The sequence below is a fragment of the Ranitomeya variabilis genome, chromosome 4 (assembly GCF_051348905.1).
Source record: "Ranitomeya variabilis isolate aRanVar5 chromosome 4, aRanVar5.hap1, whole genome shotgun sequence".
NCBI lineage: Eukaryota > Metazoa > Chordata > Amphibia > Anura > Dendrobatidae > Ranitomeya > Ranitomeya variabilis.
In genome coordinates this window covers 117,189,325-117,206,458 of record NC_135235.1, presented here as the reverse complement: position 1 = coordinate 117,206,458, position 17,134 = coordinate 117,189,325, and the positions used below count along the sequence as shown (strand labels likewise).

Genomic DNA, 17,134 nt, shown 5'->3' with positions numbered 1-17,134 from the left:
TCTAACTACTATAGGAAATTTATCAAGAATTTTTCCACCATTGCTAAACCGCTAACTGACATGACTAAAAAGGGTACCAATTTCTCCGTTTGGCCTGAGGCTGCTGTGTGCGCATTCGAATCTCTTAAAAACAGGTTTGTTTCGGCCCCCATTCTGGTGCAGCCAGATGTATCGAAACCTTTTGTGGTGGAAGTCGATGCATCTGAGGTTGGTGTGTGTGGGGGAGATGCTGTCACAAGGCTCATCCTTGAGCGGTTTGCGTCCGTGCGCTTATTTTGCCAAGAAATTGTCGCCCGCCGAACGTAACTACGATATCGGCAACAGAGAGTAGTTGGCAATCAAATTGGCCTTTGAGGAATGGCGACACTTCTTGGAGGGGTCGATTCATCAGGTCACTGTTGTTACCAACCATAAGAATTTGCTTTATTTGGAGTCTGCCAAGCGTCTGTCTCCCAGGCAGGCTCGCTGGGCATTGTTTTTCACGCGGTTCAATTTTGTTGTCACCTACAGACCGGGGTCTAAAAACACTAAGGCAGATGCTCTGTCCAGGTGTTTTCCGGGGGGAGAACCTCGGGAGGATCCAGTACCCATCCTCCAAAAGGGTGTTGTGGTTTCGGCTTTCACTACCGAGGTGGAGGCTGAGATTGCCGAGGCTCAGGAGGAGGTACCATCTGAGCTTCCTATCAACAAATCTTTTGTACCGCTTCATCTCCGCTTAAAGGTTTTGGCGGAGCATCATGATGCTGTCCTGGCTGGCCACCCAGGGGTTAGAGGTACCTTGGAGTTGGTGTCACGTCGGTTTTGGTGGCCCAAGATCCGACAGGACGTGGTCTCATACGTGTCAGCTTGTACCACGTGCGCTAGGGCTAAGACGCCTCGCTCCCGTCCTGTTGGCACACTACTTCCTCTTGAGGTACGTAGTAAGCCATGGACGGAAATCTCCATGGATTTCATCACTGATTTGCCCTCATCAGCTGGGAACACGGTCATCTTGGTGATTGTTGATCGGTTCTCAAAAATGTCGCACTTTGTGTCTTTGCCTTCGTTGCCTAACGCTAAGACTCTGGCGCAGGTATTTGTGCAGGAGGTGGTCAGACTTCATGGGGTTCCGTCTGACATCGTGTCTGATAGGGGGTCTCAGTTTGTGGCAAAATTTTGGAAAGCATTTTGCTCATGGCTGGGGATCAAGTTGTCTCATTCTTCGGCGTTTCATCCTCAGTTAAATGGTCAGACTGAGCGTATGAACCAAAATTTGGAACAGTACTTGCGCTGCTTTGTCTCTGATAATCAGTAGGAGTGGTCTACCTTTCTTCCTTTGGCTGAGTTTGCCATCAATAATCATCGCCAGGAGTCATCTGGGGAGTCTCCATTTTTTTGTGTTTACGGGCTACATCCTCAATTTTGTACTTTGAGTCAAAGGGGTTCTTCCGGCGTTCCGGAGGAGGACCGCTTAGGAGCACAATTTTCGTCAGTCTGGAGGAGAGTTAAACAGCGTCTGCTGAGTGTGGGTGCTAGGTACAAACGTGTGGCTGACAGTAGGCGTGTGCCAGGTCCGGACCTGAGTGTGGATGACTGGGTATGGTAATCCACAAAAAACATAAGACTCAAAATTCCATCCCTTTAATTGGGTCCACGGTTTATTGGTCCATTTAGGGTCACCGCCGTCATTAACCCAGTAGCGTACCGACTGGAGCTCCCTACGGTGTATAAGATACACAACGTGTTCCACAGGTCTCTTCTGAAGAGGGTGGTGGGTTCTGTGGACGCGGCGCCTATGCCATATCCAGTCTTGGTGGATGGTAACCTGGAATTTGAAGTCTCCAAGGTGGTTGACTCTCGTGTAGTGCGCCGCACTTTACAGTACTTGGTACACTGGCGTGGTTATGGGCCTGAGGAGAGGTCCTGGGTACCAGCCTCAGACATTCATGCGGATTGGCTGATCAGGTTTTTTCATCGTCGTCATCCGGACAAGCCGGGTCCTATAAGCCATGAGGGCCCTGGGGTCCCTCGTAGAAGGCGGGGTTCTGTCATGTCGGACGCTGTTCAGACCAGGTCATCCGACAGACAGCGGTAGTTCCGCTTTTGACCACTATTTGCTCATTGGCGTCGGCTAGATTTTGTCTAGCTGTTCCGGGGTTAATTTACCTGATCCTCGGATTGGAGGCTGGGCCATGCCCATTGCCTTTTTATAGTTCTCCTGATCATTGGGTGTCGCTGATTATAGCTTCTGTCTTGCGCATTTGTTATCTCGGTCTGGTGTGGAGAGCTGGTCGTTGGAGTATCGTTGCTGGTGGTGTATTTTCCCTTGTCTTATTTACTCCTTCCTATATTTGTGTTTATTTTGCCCTGCACATTTATAGTGTATTCCTGAGTGACTGCAACGTGATGTATATTTTCCTTTATCCTTGTCCATGCTAACTGTGGGTACTGGTGTATTGCATTCACTGGGTGGAGGGCGGAGGTTTCCAGCTCAGGGTTGTATCAGGAGGCAGGGTGAGGTTCGAGGCCTGAACATGCACACCATCAGTGTAAACTTCAGGTAGAGGGCCAGTCAGTATTTCCCTAGTCTTGGGGAAATTGCAGGGGCCCGGGTTATTAGCTCTCGCCCACCTAGTCTCTCCGTGACAGCATAATAACAGACGCGGGTTCTTTACTGTAAGAGCAGTGAGGCTATGGAACTCTCTGCCGTATGATGTTGTAATGAGTGATTCGTTACTTAAATTTAAAGGGAACCTGTCACCTTAATTAGGCGGGACCGGTTTTGGGTCATATGGGCGGGGTTTTCGGGTGTTTGATTCACCCTTTCCTTACCCGCTGGCTGCATGCTGGCCGCAATATTGGATTGAAGTTCATTCTCTGTCCTCCTGAGTACCGGTCCCGCCAAATTCAGGTGACAGGTTCCCTTTAAGAGGGGACTGGATGCCTTTCTTGAAAAGTATAATGTTACAGGGTATATATACTAGATTCCTTGTTAGGGAGTTAATCCAGGGAACTAGTCTGATTGCCGTATGTGGAGTCGGGAAGGAATTTTTTTCCCCAATGTGGAGCTTACTCTTTGCCACATGGTTTTTTTTTTGCCTTCCTCTGGATCAACATGTTAGGGCATGTTATGTTAGGCTATGGGTTGAACTAGATGGACTTAAAGTCTTCCTTCAACCTTAAAAACTATGTTACTATGTTACTAAAATCCATTTGGGTTTTGGTTTTGTATGTTTTTTGGTGCACCTGTAAAAATGGCGTGAAACTCTGACAACATTGTTTACAGCTGTGACCTAGGAGTCAGGAATGCTTCCAGGGGCGATCCCCATGATGTTCCCATGTCATTTTAGCAGTGTTTCCATAATTTTCAGGTGTTTTTAGACATTAAAAGGACCCCTGGGGGGATAGCGGTAAAAATACTCGGGTTTCCCATAGACTTACATTGGGCTCGTTGCTCGGGTCGAGTACCTGAGCATTTTAGTGCTCGCCCATCACTACCTCACAATAGCTCACTGTCACTATGGATGCCTCACTAACCACACCCCAAAGCTCTTGGCTGTGAGGTCACTTCCTATTGGCCATGACTTTTCTGCACAAAAAAAGCAGCAAGTAATGATACCTGTATTTTTGCAGCGCTTTTTCCAACACCCATTCAAGCCAGTGGGTGAAAAAAGCTGCAAAAACGTTGAAAGAAGTGACATGCTCTATGTCCAAAAAAAGCAGCAAAGCACAAAATCCTGAGGACACAAAAAACCAATGTGTGTGCATGAGATTTCTGAAATCTCATAGGCTTTGCTGGTACTGTATCCTGTAGAATGTAAGCCCGCAAGGGCAGGGTCCTCGCCCCTCTGTATCAGTCTGTCATTGTTAGTTTGCTTACTGTAAGTGATATCTGTATTTTGATGTAATCCTGTCTCATGTACAGCACCATGGAATCAATGGTGCTATATAAATAAATAATAATAATAATGGAAAAAGCAGCTGAAAATTAGCATTAAAAAACGCTGAAAAAAAAGTTACGAAATTTTGAACATTTGTTCATTGGAGTGATTTTATGGACGTTGACTATTTTTTGCTTAAATTTGGCAATATTTTAGTGAACCGTGTGACTTTTTGCATGAAAAAGTTACCAAAAAGTTAAAGACAAAAAGACAATTTTTGCGCAAAACTCAAGAACTTTAACTGCATGCGCCATTGTGAAGAATTTGGCACAAATAAAGTAAACGAACACACGATAAAAAAAGAAAAGGGTCTTAAACCCCCCACAAACGAGGAGTCGGCAGCCACGGTGCTTTCTGCGGGTGTTTTGTCCGTGTCATGTATGGCGTCTGTAACTCTTGCTGGGAATACTTTTGCTTTCTTTGTGTATATATTTAATTACAGCTAAATATGGCCGCAGCTACAGAAAATTCGCAGATTTATATCTAATTCTCTCAAAAGAGTCAAAACAGAAAACTATCTCACACAAAAAAACTGAAAAAAGGCAGTAGAGGAATAATAATATTATAATATTCACATCTAGAACAGAATTCCAGACGAGAAATAAAGACGCGCCTGGATATGAGGTATTGTGAAGCGCGATAGTCTTGTTTTGGCCACACGGAGCCGCCGTACTACAGGTCTTTGGTCCCTCCGTGGGTTCCGTTCTTTCTGCGCCTGCGTATTGGGCTGCTGCGGAGTGTCTAATCATGGCGGCGCTCAGGGCCGTGTTCCTGGCCGCGGTGACCCGCCGGGCTGTCCTTGCATCTCTTGCTGGGCGGGGAGCTTGTGCCGGGCGGCTCCTGCACAGCTCTGGTATTCGGGCAGGTAGGTGACATGTGGTAAGATCCAGTAATCGTCCTGTGGGAGATGCCAGCGAGGGCTGCGAGTCACCTTCACAGTGTAGGTGACAGCGCCACTGCTGGGGAGTAATCCGTGTGTAGCAGTAGGGGGCACAGGGCAGGAACCCAGCCTAGGTCATTAACCCCTATCCCCTTGTGTAGCAGTGGGCGACCATTGTATACAGGGGCCCTATCTGTGGGGCTCAGCAGGCGCCCCCTGCCGTGTGTGCGACACATTCCAGTGTACTGTCAGCTGACCAGTGTTGGTGTGGAGGAGGCTGGCTGACTTCATTACAGTAGCCAAGCCAGCCCCTTCTGTGTGAGTTAGCTCAGCAGTCCATGCGCCCTTCTATCAGTTTTCTTTGTCTAGCATAGGTCGGAGGAGATATCTGCAGAGCAGGGCACCTGATATAGTATTTATGTAACTTACTGTTCTTAGAGAAGCCGTCCTGTCTATATTTATTTCAATTTATGTGAGCGTATTAACCCCTTCGCGCCGCAGCCCTTTTACGGTTTTCATTTTTCGCTCCCCTCCTTCCAAGAGCCATAACTTTTTTTTTTTTTTCCGTCAATATGGCCATGTGAGGGCTTGTTTTTTGCGGGACTAGTTGTACTTTTGAATGACACCATTGGTTTTACCATATCGTGTACTCAAAAAGGGGGAAAAAAAATTCTAAGCATGGTGAAATTGCACAAAAGTATAATTCTACAACTGTTTTTGAGATTTTGTTTTCTTACCATGGTCACCAAATGCTAAAACTGACCGGCCATTATGGTTCTCCAGGTCATTACGAGTTCATAGACACCAAACATGTCTAGGTTCTTTTAAGTGGTGAAAAAAAAATCCAAAGTTTGTTAACAAAAAAAAAATTGCGCCATTTTCTGATACCCGTAGCGTCTCCATTTTTCGTGATCTGGGGTTGGGTGAGGGCTTATTTTTTGGGCGCTGAGCTGATGTTTTTATTGATACCATATTGGTGCAGATATGATCTTTTGATCTCCCATTATTGCATTTTAATACAATGTTGCAGCGACCAAAAAAACATAATTCTGGCATTTTGTATTTTCTTCTTATTACGCCGTTTAGCGATCAGGTTAATTCTTTTTTTCATAATGATCGGGCGATTCTGTATGCGGCAATACCAAACGTGTATGTTTTTTTTTTTATTTTGAATGTGGCGAACGGGGTGTGAGTTGAACTTTTATATATTTTTGAAAAAATTTATTAATAGTATATTTAAAAACATTATTTTGTTTACCTTTTTGGCATGTTCCAATAGTCTCCATGGGAGACTAGAAGCTGCCATAACCTGATCGGCTCTGCTACATACAGGCGATGATCAGATCACCGTCATGTAGCAGAATTGCTGACGTGCTATGAGTGCTGACCACCACCATTGACAACCATAGAGTTCTGCAGGAGACCTCTGGTCGTCATGCTGTCCCATCGATGACCCGTGATCACGTGACAGAGGTCACCGATGGGTCGATTTTTGGTAGTTTGACGTCAGGTGTTCAAAACAGCTGACATGTGGCAGGAAAGATGTGGGCTCAGCGGAGCCCACATCAAAGGGGGAAACACGACATGTGCTGTACGACACATGTCATGAAGGGTTAATCTACCCACCTACTGCTGCTCTCTCCAGGATCCAGCACCGTTCTTCTCTTACCAGTGCTGTCACCGATCTGCAGACTTCCCGGGTCACGCTTTGCTCTAGATTTTGCAGTGTAAGCCTATGGAGTGTCAGAGCGAGGCCCAATAGGCTTTCATTGTAAAAGAGACTTGTGGCTCACACACAGAGCATATGGGAGCCGGCTAGTTGTAATTGTGAAGACACTGAAAAGTGAAGCAGAACAGTGCTGGATCCCGGAGAGTGCGGCAGTCTGTAACTGTATTAACACAGTATGCAAATTACCTCTTCAGATAGCGCTGGAGTTTAACTCCTCTACCTATCTATTAGAAGCAGCAATCCTAAAAGTCACTTTCGACCCTTTAATGAGACTTGTCAAATGACTGAGATTAAAAGCCAAATCAGAATCTGTTTGCAGACACGGTGTTTCGGGGTACTGCCCCTCGTCAGTGCAAAGTATGAGATTTGATTTGGCTGTGTGAGAGGCTTAGACTTGGATCTAAGAGGTAAGTTTTTTCCTTATGGAAAGTGACATGACAGGTCTGTTATGTTTGTGCTCTTCATAATTTAGGGTCTTAAGGCTAGGTTCACATTGCGTTAGTGCCATCCGTTTAACGTATCCATTAAACGGATGCGCTAACGCTGATGCTCAAAATCTTTTTCTCTATGAGTGTGCTAACGCATGGTACCATTGCGTCAGCAATGGAGGTCTATGCACAGTGAACACGTCCGTTCGCTGTGCGTTAGACCTAACGTACCAGACAACGCGGTAGACCGGGTTCGAGGGTGTGTCACAAAGTAACGGATTATCGCTAACGCATGCCGATTTTGACATGCGATAGGATGCGTTACGATTATGGATGACAATGGGTGCGTTAATGGATCCGTTACATAGCGTTAGTGCCGCTTAGTAACGGATCCTTTTAACTTATCGCCCTAACGCAAGGTGAACCTACGGAAGCACACGTGAACCACTGTCTGCTATTTTGAGTTGATGAATTTCATGTATTTTCCAGCATCCGACCTTCCAAAGCACCTCTTACCTGGACCTTACCCGAAGACTGAAGCCGAGAGGGCGGCTGCGGCCAAGAAGTATAACATGTTATTAGAGGACTACAAGCCTTTCCCAGATGATGGAATGGGGTGAGAAGACTCTTCTGTGTTTTCGTGCTAGTGATATTTTGCTTTTTTATCTGTCTATTTAGCCCGGTTGCTTTGCAGAAGAACTGCAGAATACATCGGGGCATCCCACCCTAATTTTGACTTTGTTGGTTATTCCTAGCTAGCTAGGGTATGTCATTACTCCACGATCGCTAGGTATGCCTGCCTCAGGTACCTCACTGATCCTGAGAATGAAGGCTCCATACTGCTTCTTTAGTACTGAGTAACCTTAAAAATTTCCCCGACACATTGGTGATCCAGACCATCTGGCTGTGCAGGGAACATTAAGAAAGACATATATTCTCTGAATCTTCTCCTGTATCACACTTGTAGATGTGATGCTGTGCCCATGGTAACAATAAAGGGGATGCTATACTTTTTTAAGTATCCTTTTAAATATGCTCCTGACAATCTAGTCTAGTTTCTAAAATGTATTTCTTTACTGTATGTGCCACTTATTAGCCATCACGTACTGTTCTATTTTTTATAGATATGGTGATTATCCAATGCTGCCTGATAAATCACAGGAAGAAAGAGATCCCTGGTACACATGGGACAATCCTATTTCTCGGAGAAATTGGGGAGAGGCGGTAAGTGTCTAATTGAGGGATGAATGTGTAAATTGTAACCAGACAGTGGATCTGTTTGCATAGTATGCGGTATACAGCGCGATGACAGATCTACTTAAATATCATATTTTGTGGAGCATTTTTGTATTTTACAAAGCTATTTTTACCTGTTTCTGTTAGATGCACTGGGACTTTGACAAGTTCATCCGTGTCAGAGTTGATACATCCCCCACCCCTGCGCCATTCAATACCATGGTTAAAGTGTTGGTTATATTCCTGGTCACAATGTCTGCCTTGTTCTACATCGGTCACGTGTTTCCCTCATACTCGCCTGTTGTAAGTATTTTATAGCCAGCAAGACTATGTGCAATCAGTATACAGTATAAATGTAATATAGTGTAGAATTCAACTAATCGCATCAATTTAAGGGCAGTGGTTAACCACTTTGCAGCACTGGGTTCAAATCCCACCAATGTCAACATCTGCAAAGAGTTTATATGTATATGGGTTTCTTATGGCTGCTCTGGTTTGCTCCCACATCCCAAAGACATACTGATAGGGAATATTGATTGTGAGCCCCAATGGCGACAGTGATGTGTATAAAGCACTGTGGAATTAATGGCGCTATGTAAGCAAGTAAAATAAGGCCTCTGATGTAGCAAACCCCAAATTATAGAACAATACATGTAGATGGGGTTTTAAAAAATGCAATCTACATATAGAAGAAAATACCATGTTGTGGATTTCAGTTAAAGGGTTAATATTGACTTTTGGGATTATTACATCCAATTTAAAGGGGGTTGTCCAGACCAGATCAGTAAGGGTACTGTCACACTATACGATTTACCAACGATCACGACCAGCGATACGACCTGGCCGTGATCGTTGGTAAGTGGTTGTGTGGTCGCTGGGGAGCTGTCACACAGTCAGCTCTCCAGCGACCAACGATGCCGAAGTCCCCGGGTAACCAGGGTAAACATCGGGTTACTAAGCGCAGGGCCGCGCTTAGTAACCCGATGTTTACCGTGGTTACCAGCGTAAAAAAAAGTAAAAAAAAAACCAAACAGTACATACTTACATTCCGGTGTCTGTCCCCCGGCGTTCTGCTTCTCTCCACTGTGTCTGCGCCAGCCGGAAAGCACAGCGGTGATGTCAACGCTGTGCTCGCTTTCCGGCCAGCCGGCGCTCACAGTGCAGAGAAGCAGAACGCCGGGGGACAGACACCGGAATGTAAGTATGTACTGTTTGTTTTTTTTTTTTTACGTTTACGCTGGTAACCACAGTAAACATCGGGTTACTAAGCGCGGCCCTGCGCTTAGTTACCCGATGTTTACCCTGGTTACAAGCGAACGCATCGCTGGATCGCTGTCACACACAACGACCCAGCGATGACAGCGGGAGATCCAGCGACGAAAGAATGTTCCAAACGATCTGCTACGATGTACGATTCTCAGCAGGGTCCCTGATCGCTGCTGCGTGTCAGACACAGCGATATCGTATGGATATCGCTGGAACGTCACAGATCGTACCGTCGTAGCGACAAAAGTGACACTGTGTGACAGTAACCTAAGTCACACTGTGTGACTGCAGACTTATAAATTCCCCGCCCCCCAGTGCACGCACTTCGCTCTGCGAGGATTCACCGGTTTCTGAGCTGGGACCAGAGGGTACGTATGAGATAGGCCGGAGTCTACCGTATAACACGGCTGAGTGCTATGTGATACAACATCGTATAGCACTCGGCCCAGTGTTACTCTACGGGGAGATCACATCTGTGATTATTTTCTGATGCCGATTCGGCAAGAGAGAATAATTGCAGATTGCTGTGAGTGGCAGCGAGACTCAGCTAACTCGCACCCATACAAATCTATGGGTGCGAGTGAAACATTGCACTGCACTCTATCACCCGAGTGCAGTGTGATATACAGTGGGTACAGAAAGTATTCAGACCCCTTTACGTTTTTCACTCATTATTTCACTCATTGTTTCATTGCAGCCATTTGGTAAATTATTTTTTTTTCTTCACATTAATGTACACTCTGCATCCCATCTTGACTGAAAAAAAACAGAAATGTAGTAATGTTTGCAAATTTAATAAAAAAAAAAAAAAAAAGAAAAACTGAAATATCACATTATTATGCAGGTCACACTTTGGTTTGGTTCTTTCCCTTAAAACCTCATAAGACTTTGAATGTCCACTTTTAAATATTTATTATTAATTGCTCATCTTTTACTTGTGTCTTCCCTTCCAGGCTCCCAAACAATATCCTTACAACAATCTGTACTTGGAATATGGCGGAGATCCTGATAAAGCCCCAACAGAAGAGAAAAACTTTGTATTCAAATAAAGTACAGTCGTGGTTCACCGCTGTCCTTTATGTAATAAAGTGGAATCCTAAACAAATATTTATTTACCCTACATGCATCTGATTGTATTTGTTACATGGCAAGAATGTATATGCTATTCATTTAAAAAAAAAAAAAAAGGCTACAAAGGGGAAACGTGGTAGTTACATGACAGAGAGATTGAAATTTTTTTTTTCCCCTAGCTTCAAAGTTCAGGTCTCCATTAATTTCAATGGGGTTTGGGTACAGTTCTGGTATCTGAATCGAACTTTGGACTAAAGTTCGGTCATGTACCGAAACCCAAACTTCCACGGTTTTGATTATTCGTAGTTATTACCTACATAAAGAAGGACAGCTAAGATATGGTTATGGGCTCCCGATCCTCAGTAGGTGAGTGGGGCCCACCTGGTTTGATACTACAGAAGAGCTACGGTAGCCCAGTTTGCCCAAAAAGTATTGTTTGTGAAGCACCGTCATTTCCACATCAGTTGTGAATAGACCATATTGCACACCAGGGTCAATCAGAATGGCAGCCATCAGACATAATAAGGTAAGTTCATAACGGTATGTGCACACGTCGTCTTTTTCAGGCAGTTTATAGAGCATAACCCAATTTTTGTTATTGATGCAGAATGCCAAGCATTAAATAAGAACATGAGCAATAACGACTCGATGTGCATCTATTCCTCCTTTTCAGGTTCTTTTAAGGCTATATGCACACAGCGTCTTTTAGATGCCATTGCAGCCACAGAGTTTTTCAAGGCGAAGTCACTTCATGAAACCTCCAGTTATTTTTTATTTTTTTAAAGTGGCTTTGCTGTCGTTTTGCGGCATCATATTCTCTGTGCTGTGAAGTTCAGACTGCCGGCACCTTCCGAAGAGTGAGCATGATACTACTTTTAATCTCTTCAGGGTTTGGAGCTCTAGAAGACCAAGTATATGCAGAAGAATGCCATTTTGACACTAATGTCCATAATATAAATTTTATGGGGAGCTTTTACAGCGCTTTAAGATTAACAACTGAAAAGACGTAATTTTCCCATATCCTAATTACTTCATGTTTACAAAGACTGGAAATGGTAAAATGATTAAACTTGACCATTCTTCAAGCAGGAAGACTATGCAAAAGAAGGAGGAAAAGAATCGTCATTTATTGAAACGTCTTCTGCTTGAAAAACTCTGCGGGTTCACCCGCATGGAACAGACGTTGTGTGCAAATAGCCCTCTGGTGATGGACACTTGCCTTGACAAGTGACCCACCTGGCATTCAGCAGGGTGTCAAGCCTTGCTGCTGTAGTATAAAATCGAAAAACAGGAATAGCCAGCTCACCACAGTAGTCCATAATTCTCTGTAGCTTGGCTCGACGCCTGTAGTCAGAGCTGAATCAAGCTCCACAGATAAAAATTCCTGAACTTTTATTAGTTTGTATAAAAAAATCCATAACAGTCCAAAAGCAAAACACCACCTATGCTTTTCAAGAACATGTAGCAATTAGTCATGGTCCATGGAATTTGTAGTATGGACAAGTAAAAGTTTAGGAATGTGTATCTGGACTCCTCTCTAGTTTGGTTTAAAATGCCTATTCTGAGCCTGGAGACTATGGGGCATGTGGTACTAATGAGTGCTAGGCTCTAAAACCATGGAGAAAGGGGCCTAGTCTGATGAATCATGGTATGGACTACATGTGGATGGTCAGCTATTCGTACATTGCTTATTTAGATAGAAAAAGGCATCAGGATCCACCACAAGCCGATGGCAGCTGGGAATGTTCTCTTAGGAAACCTCGAGTCCTGACAAGAAGCTCATGTTTTCTTTGGCATATTCCACCTACTGAAAATTGTTGCAGATGTCATAGCAATGGTTTTTCCTTATAGTAATGGCCTCTTTCGACAGGATAATGCACCCTGCCATATAGCAAACATTGTTCAGAAATAGAGACAAAGATGTTGATTTGGCCTCCAAATCCCATTCAAGCATCTGTAGGATGTGCTGGAAAACAGCATGATCTGTGGAGGCCCCTTCTCAAAACTTACATAAATTCTACATGTCCGCTGCTGATACCTTGGCGCTAGATACTACAGAATGGCTTCAGAGCTCTTGAGGTCCAGGCTTCAATGAGTCAGCATCAAGGAGACATACACAATATATGACATCATCCTTATTTTTAGGCTTTGCTGCAGTGGAGCACCCTGAGCATACAATGAATCCTATGGCCGCAGTGAGCATGTAACCTAATGTGTGCTGATCTTCTGGGGCAGATAGATTGGGCCCCACCTCATCTAAATTTGCCAAAAGGCAAATAAGCCCTAACTAAAGACTTCTAAACATAAGTAATAATTATAAAGCATAACCTTTATCATACTGGGCAGTATTAAAATTGCACACGTTTGACGCGGCCAATATTTCTTGTTTTAGTCCTGAAGATACATAGTTTACACTTTCAATACCTTTACTGATAAGTTCAACCGTCGACTAAGTAGTTCACCAATTAACCCAGCCTGGATATTCAAGGGGCAAGAAGACCAATTCATCCATGTAGGGATATAGTTATTAACATTTCATTTATCGCTTTACGGTTGTTAGATCTACACGGGATTTCATTACAGAGATTACAGCTGTTCTGTTATGTATAACTAGGTATTGGACCTGTTCTACGTTCTGGGGGTGAGCATTTTCATTGGTAGGTTTTTTTTTTTTTTTCATCTCCTCGCTGGTGAAGCTGCTCCAACCAACGTCCTGGAGATAATGACGCCATTGTGCTGCATGCGCTGACTCCTGCGCATGTACCGGAGGCTTCGGGCAGAAGGACACATCTCCGGTTATATTATAGATGTCGACCCCTTTCAGTGGGAGTTATCGAGGCAACTTAACTTTCCTATAGTTCCTCTATTCTGAATCCCTACATGGATTAATTGGTCCCAACATATTTACACTATGGAACCCTCGAGAGCCCCCTTTTTTGGGGTTTGTTCACACAGACTTCTTTTCTGCAGACATTTAGGCTATGTGCCCACGTTCCGGATTTCTGTGCGGATTTTTCCGCTCAGTTATTGAAAAATCCACACGTAAAACGCACTGCGTTTTACCTGAGGATTCCCCCGCGGATTTACAGCTTTTTATCTGCAGCAACTCCCTGCTGCGGGAAATACGCACGCGGAATTGGCATGTGTATTCCCGCTAAACACTAGCGTTTTGCAAGCGTAATTAGCTTGCAGAATGCTAGTGTTTTCCAAGTGATCTGTAGCATCGCTTGGAAAACTGATTGACAGGTTGGTCAGACTTGTCAAACATACAGGTCCTTCTCAAAAAATTAGCATATAGTGTTAAATTTCATTATTTACCATAATGTAATGATTACAATTAAACTTTCATATATTATAGATTCATTATCCACCAACTGAAATTTGTCAGGTCTTTTATTGTTTTAATACTGATGATTTTGGCCTACAACTCCTGATAACCCAAAAAACCTGTCTCAATAAATTAGCATATTTCACCCGTCCAATCAAATAAAAGTGTTTTTTAATAACAAACAAAAAAACCATCAAATAATAATGTTCAGTTATGCACTCAATACTTGGTCGGGAATCCTTTGGCAGAAATGACTGCTTCAATGCGGCGTGGCATGGAGGCAATCAGCCTGTGACACTGCTGAGATGTTATGGAGGCCCAGGATGCTTCAATAGCGGCCTTAAGCTCATCCAGAGTGTTGGGTCTTGCGTCTCTCAACTTTCTCTTCACAATATCCCACAGATTCTCTATGGGGTTCAGGTCAGGAGAGTTGGCAGGCCAATTGAGCACAGAAATACCATGGTCAGTAAACCATTTACCAGTGGTTTTGGCACTGTGAGCAGGTGCCAGGTCATGCTGAAAAATGAAATCTTCATCTCCATAAAGCATTTCAGCCGATGGAAGCATGAAGTGCTCCAAAATCTCCTGATAGCTAGCTGCATTGACCCTGCCCTTGATGAAACACAGTGGACCAACACCAGCAGCTGACATGGCACCCCACACCATCACTGACTGTGGGTACTTGACACTGGACTTCAGGCATTTTGGCATTTCCTTCTCCCCAGTCTTCCTCCAGACTCTGGCACCTTGATTTCTGAATGACATGCAAAATTTGCTTTCATCAGAAAAAAGTACTTGGGACCACTTAGCAACAGTCCAGTGCTGCTTCTCTGTAGCCCAGGTCAGGCGCTTCTGCCGCTGTTTATGGTTCAAAAGTGGCTTTACCTGGGGAATGCGGCACCTGTAGCCCATTTCCTGCACACGCCTGTGCACGGTGGCTCTGGATGTTTCCACACCAGACTCAGTCCACTGCTTCCTCAGGTTCCCCAAGGTCTGGAATCGGTCCTTCTCCACAATCTTCCTCAGGGTCCGGTCACCTCTTCTCGTTGTACAGCGTTTTCTGCCACATTGTTTCCTTCCAACAGACTTACCATTGAGGTGCCTTGATACAGCACTCTGGGAACAGCCTATTTGTTGAGAAATTTCTTTCTGGGTCTTACCCTCTTGCTTGAGGGTGTCAATGATGGCCTTCTTGACATCTGTCAGGTCGCTAGTCTTACCCATGATGGGGGTTTTGAGTAATGAACCAGGCAGGGAGTTTTTAAAAGCCTCAGGTATCTTTTGCATGTGTTTAGAGTTAATTAGTTGATTCAGAAGATTAGGGTAATAGGTCCTTTAGAGAACCTTTTCTTGATATGCTAATTTATTGAGACAGGTTTTTTGGGTTATCAGGAGTTGTAGGCCAAAATCATCAGTATAAAAACAATAAAAGACCTGACAAATTTCAGTTGGTGGATAATGAATCTATAATATATGAAAGTTTAATTGTAATCATTACATTATGGTAAATAATGAAATTTAACACTATATGCTAATTTTTTGAGAAGGACCTGTAGTGTTTGATAAGTGTGACCAACTTTTTACTATTGATGCTGCCTATGCAGCATCAATAGTAAAAAGATATAATGTTAAAAATAATTAAAAAAAAAAAAATTGTGATATTCTCACCTTCCGGCATCCCCTGCAGCCTTTCCGCTCCTCGCGTTCCCAGCAACTCCCGTTCCCAGCGATGCCTCACGACAATGACCCCAGATGACGTAGCATCACGCGAGACAACTATGTCATGTCGACAGGTCATTGTTGCAAAGCATCACTGGGAACGCGAGCATCGCTAAGGCCTGGGCTGGATCCAGGGGCCGCCAGAAGGTGAGTATATAACTTTATTATTCTAATTCTTTTTTTAGAGCCTGGAGGAGAGTCTCCTCTCCTCCACCCCGGGTACCAACCGCACATGATCCGCTTACTTTGCATATGGTGGGCATAGCCCCATGCGGAAAGTAAGCGGATCAATGCATTACTATGTGTGCAGAATCACCGCATATAAGTCTATGGGTGCGTGTGAAACATCAAACTCCACTCGGATACCACCCGAGAGCAGTACCATTCCCACATATGCCGGCAGCAGAGGAGATGGGGAAATTACTTTCTCCATCTCCTCCGTACCTGTGCTGTGATCCTCATGATGCACAGAACACTGACACTTTGATCACGCTGGCTGCAGAGCAGGAGACGAGTGTCATTCACATATCACATCCGATACTCTCTCATCGCATGTGATACCCTAGTGTGACCCTGGGCTTAGCATGTAATCCTCAGCATCGCCATACAGAGGCGTGCCATAGGAGGATCTGAGGGGTGCCAGTGAGACCACACTGGATATACAGTTGTACTCAAAGTTTACATACCCCGGCAAAAATTTTTTCTTGGCCTTTTTTCAGAGAATATGAATGATAAGACCAAAACTTTTTCTCCACTCATGGTTAGTGGTTGGGTGAAACCAGTTATTGTCAAACTACTGTGTTTTCTCTTTATAAATCATAATGACAACCCAAAACATCCAAATGACCCTGATCAAAAGTTAACATACCCTTGTGATTTTGGCCTGATAACGTGTACAGAAGTTGATACAAATGGGTTTGACTGGCTACTAAAGGTGACATCCTCACCTGTGACCTGTTTGCTTGTAATCAGTGCGTGTGCATAAAAGCTGAGTGAGTTTATGGGATCCAGACATGCTCTTGCATCTTTCATCCAGCCACTGATGTTTCTGAATTGTGAGTCATGGGGAAAGGTAGTTGAACTGTATAAAACAGGAAAGGGATACAAAAAGATATCCAAGGAATTTATAATGCCAGTCAGCAGAGATCAAACTGATTAACAAATGGAAAATCAAGGCTCTGTAAAAACAAAATCACGGTCAAGTAGACCAACAAAAATGTTGTCCAAAACTGCCAGGAGAATTGTTCGGGATGCAAAGAAAAACCCACAAATAACATGAGCTGAAATACAGGACTCTCTGAAAACTAGCGGTGTGGCTGTTTCAAGATGCATAATAAGGAGGCACGTGAAGAAAAATTGGCTGCATGGTCGAGTCGCCAGAAGAAAGGCAATACTGCGCAAATGCCACATAGTATCTCGCCTACAATATGCAAAACAGCACAGCGGCAAGCCTCAAAACTTCTGGAACAAGGTAATTTGGAGTGATGAGACCAAAATATAACTTGTTGTCCACAACCATAAACGTTACATTTGGAGAGAAGGTAACAGGGCCTATGA

The 17,134-nt window shown here is 44.1% G+C and overlaps 1 protein-coding gene across 1 annotated transcript; it reads left to right on the top strand.

Moving 5' to 3' along the window:
- The first annotated feature begins 4,573 nt into the window (after positions 1 to 4,573).
- Positions 4,574 to 10,579, top strand: NDUFB8 (NADH:ubiquinone oxidoreductase subunit B8). The gene is made up of 5 exons (XM_077259165.1): positions 4,574 to 4,785; positions 7,447 to 7,573; positions 8,082 to 8,181; positions 8,341 to 8,496; positions 10,413 to 10,579. The coding sequence occupies exons 1-5, from the start codon at positions 4,668 to 4,670 to the stop codon at positions 10,506 to 10,508; spliced, it is 597 nt and encodes a 198-aa protein (XP_077115280.1). The 5' UTR covers positions 4,574 to 4,667; the 3' UTR covers positions 10,509 to 10,579.
- Positions 10,580 to 17,134: the final 6,555 nt, after the last annotated feature.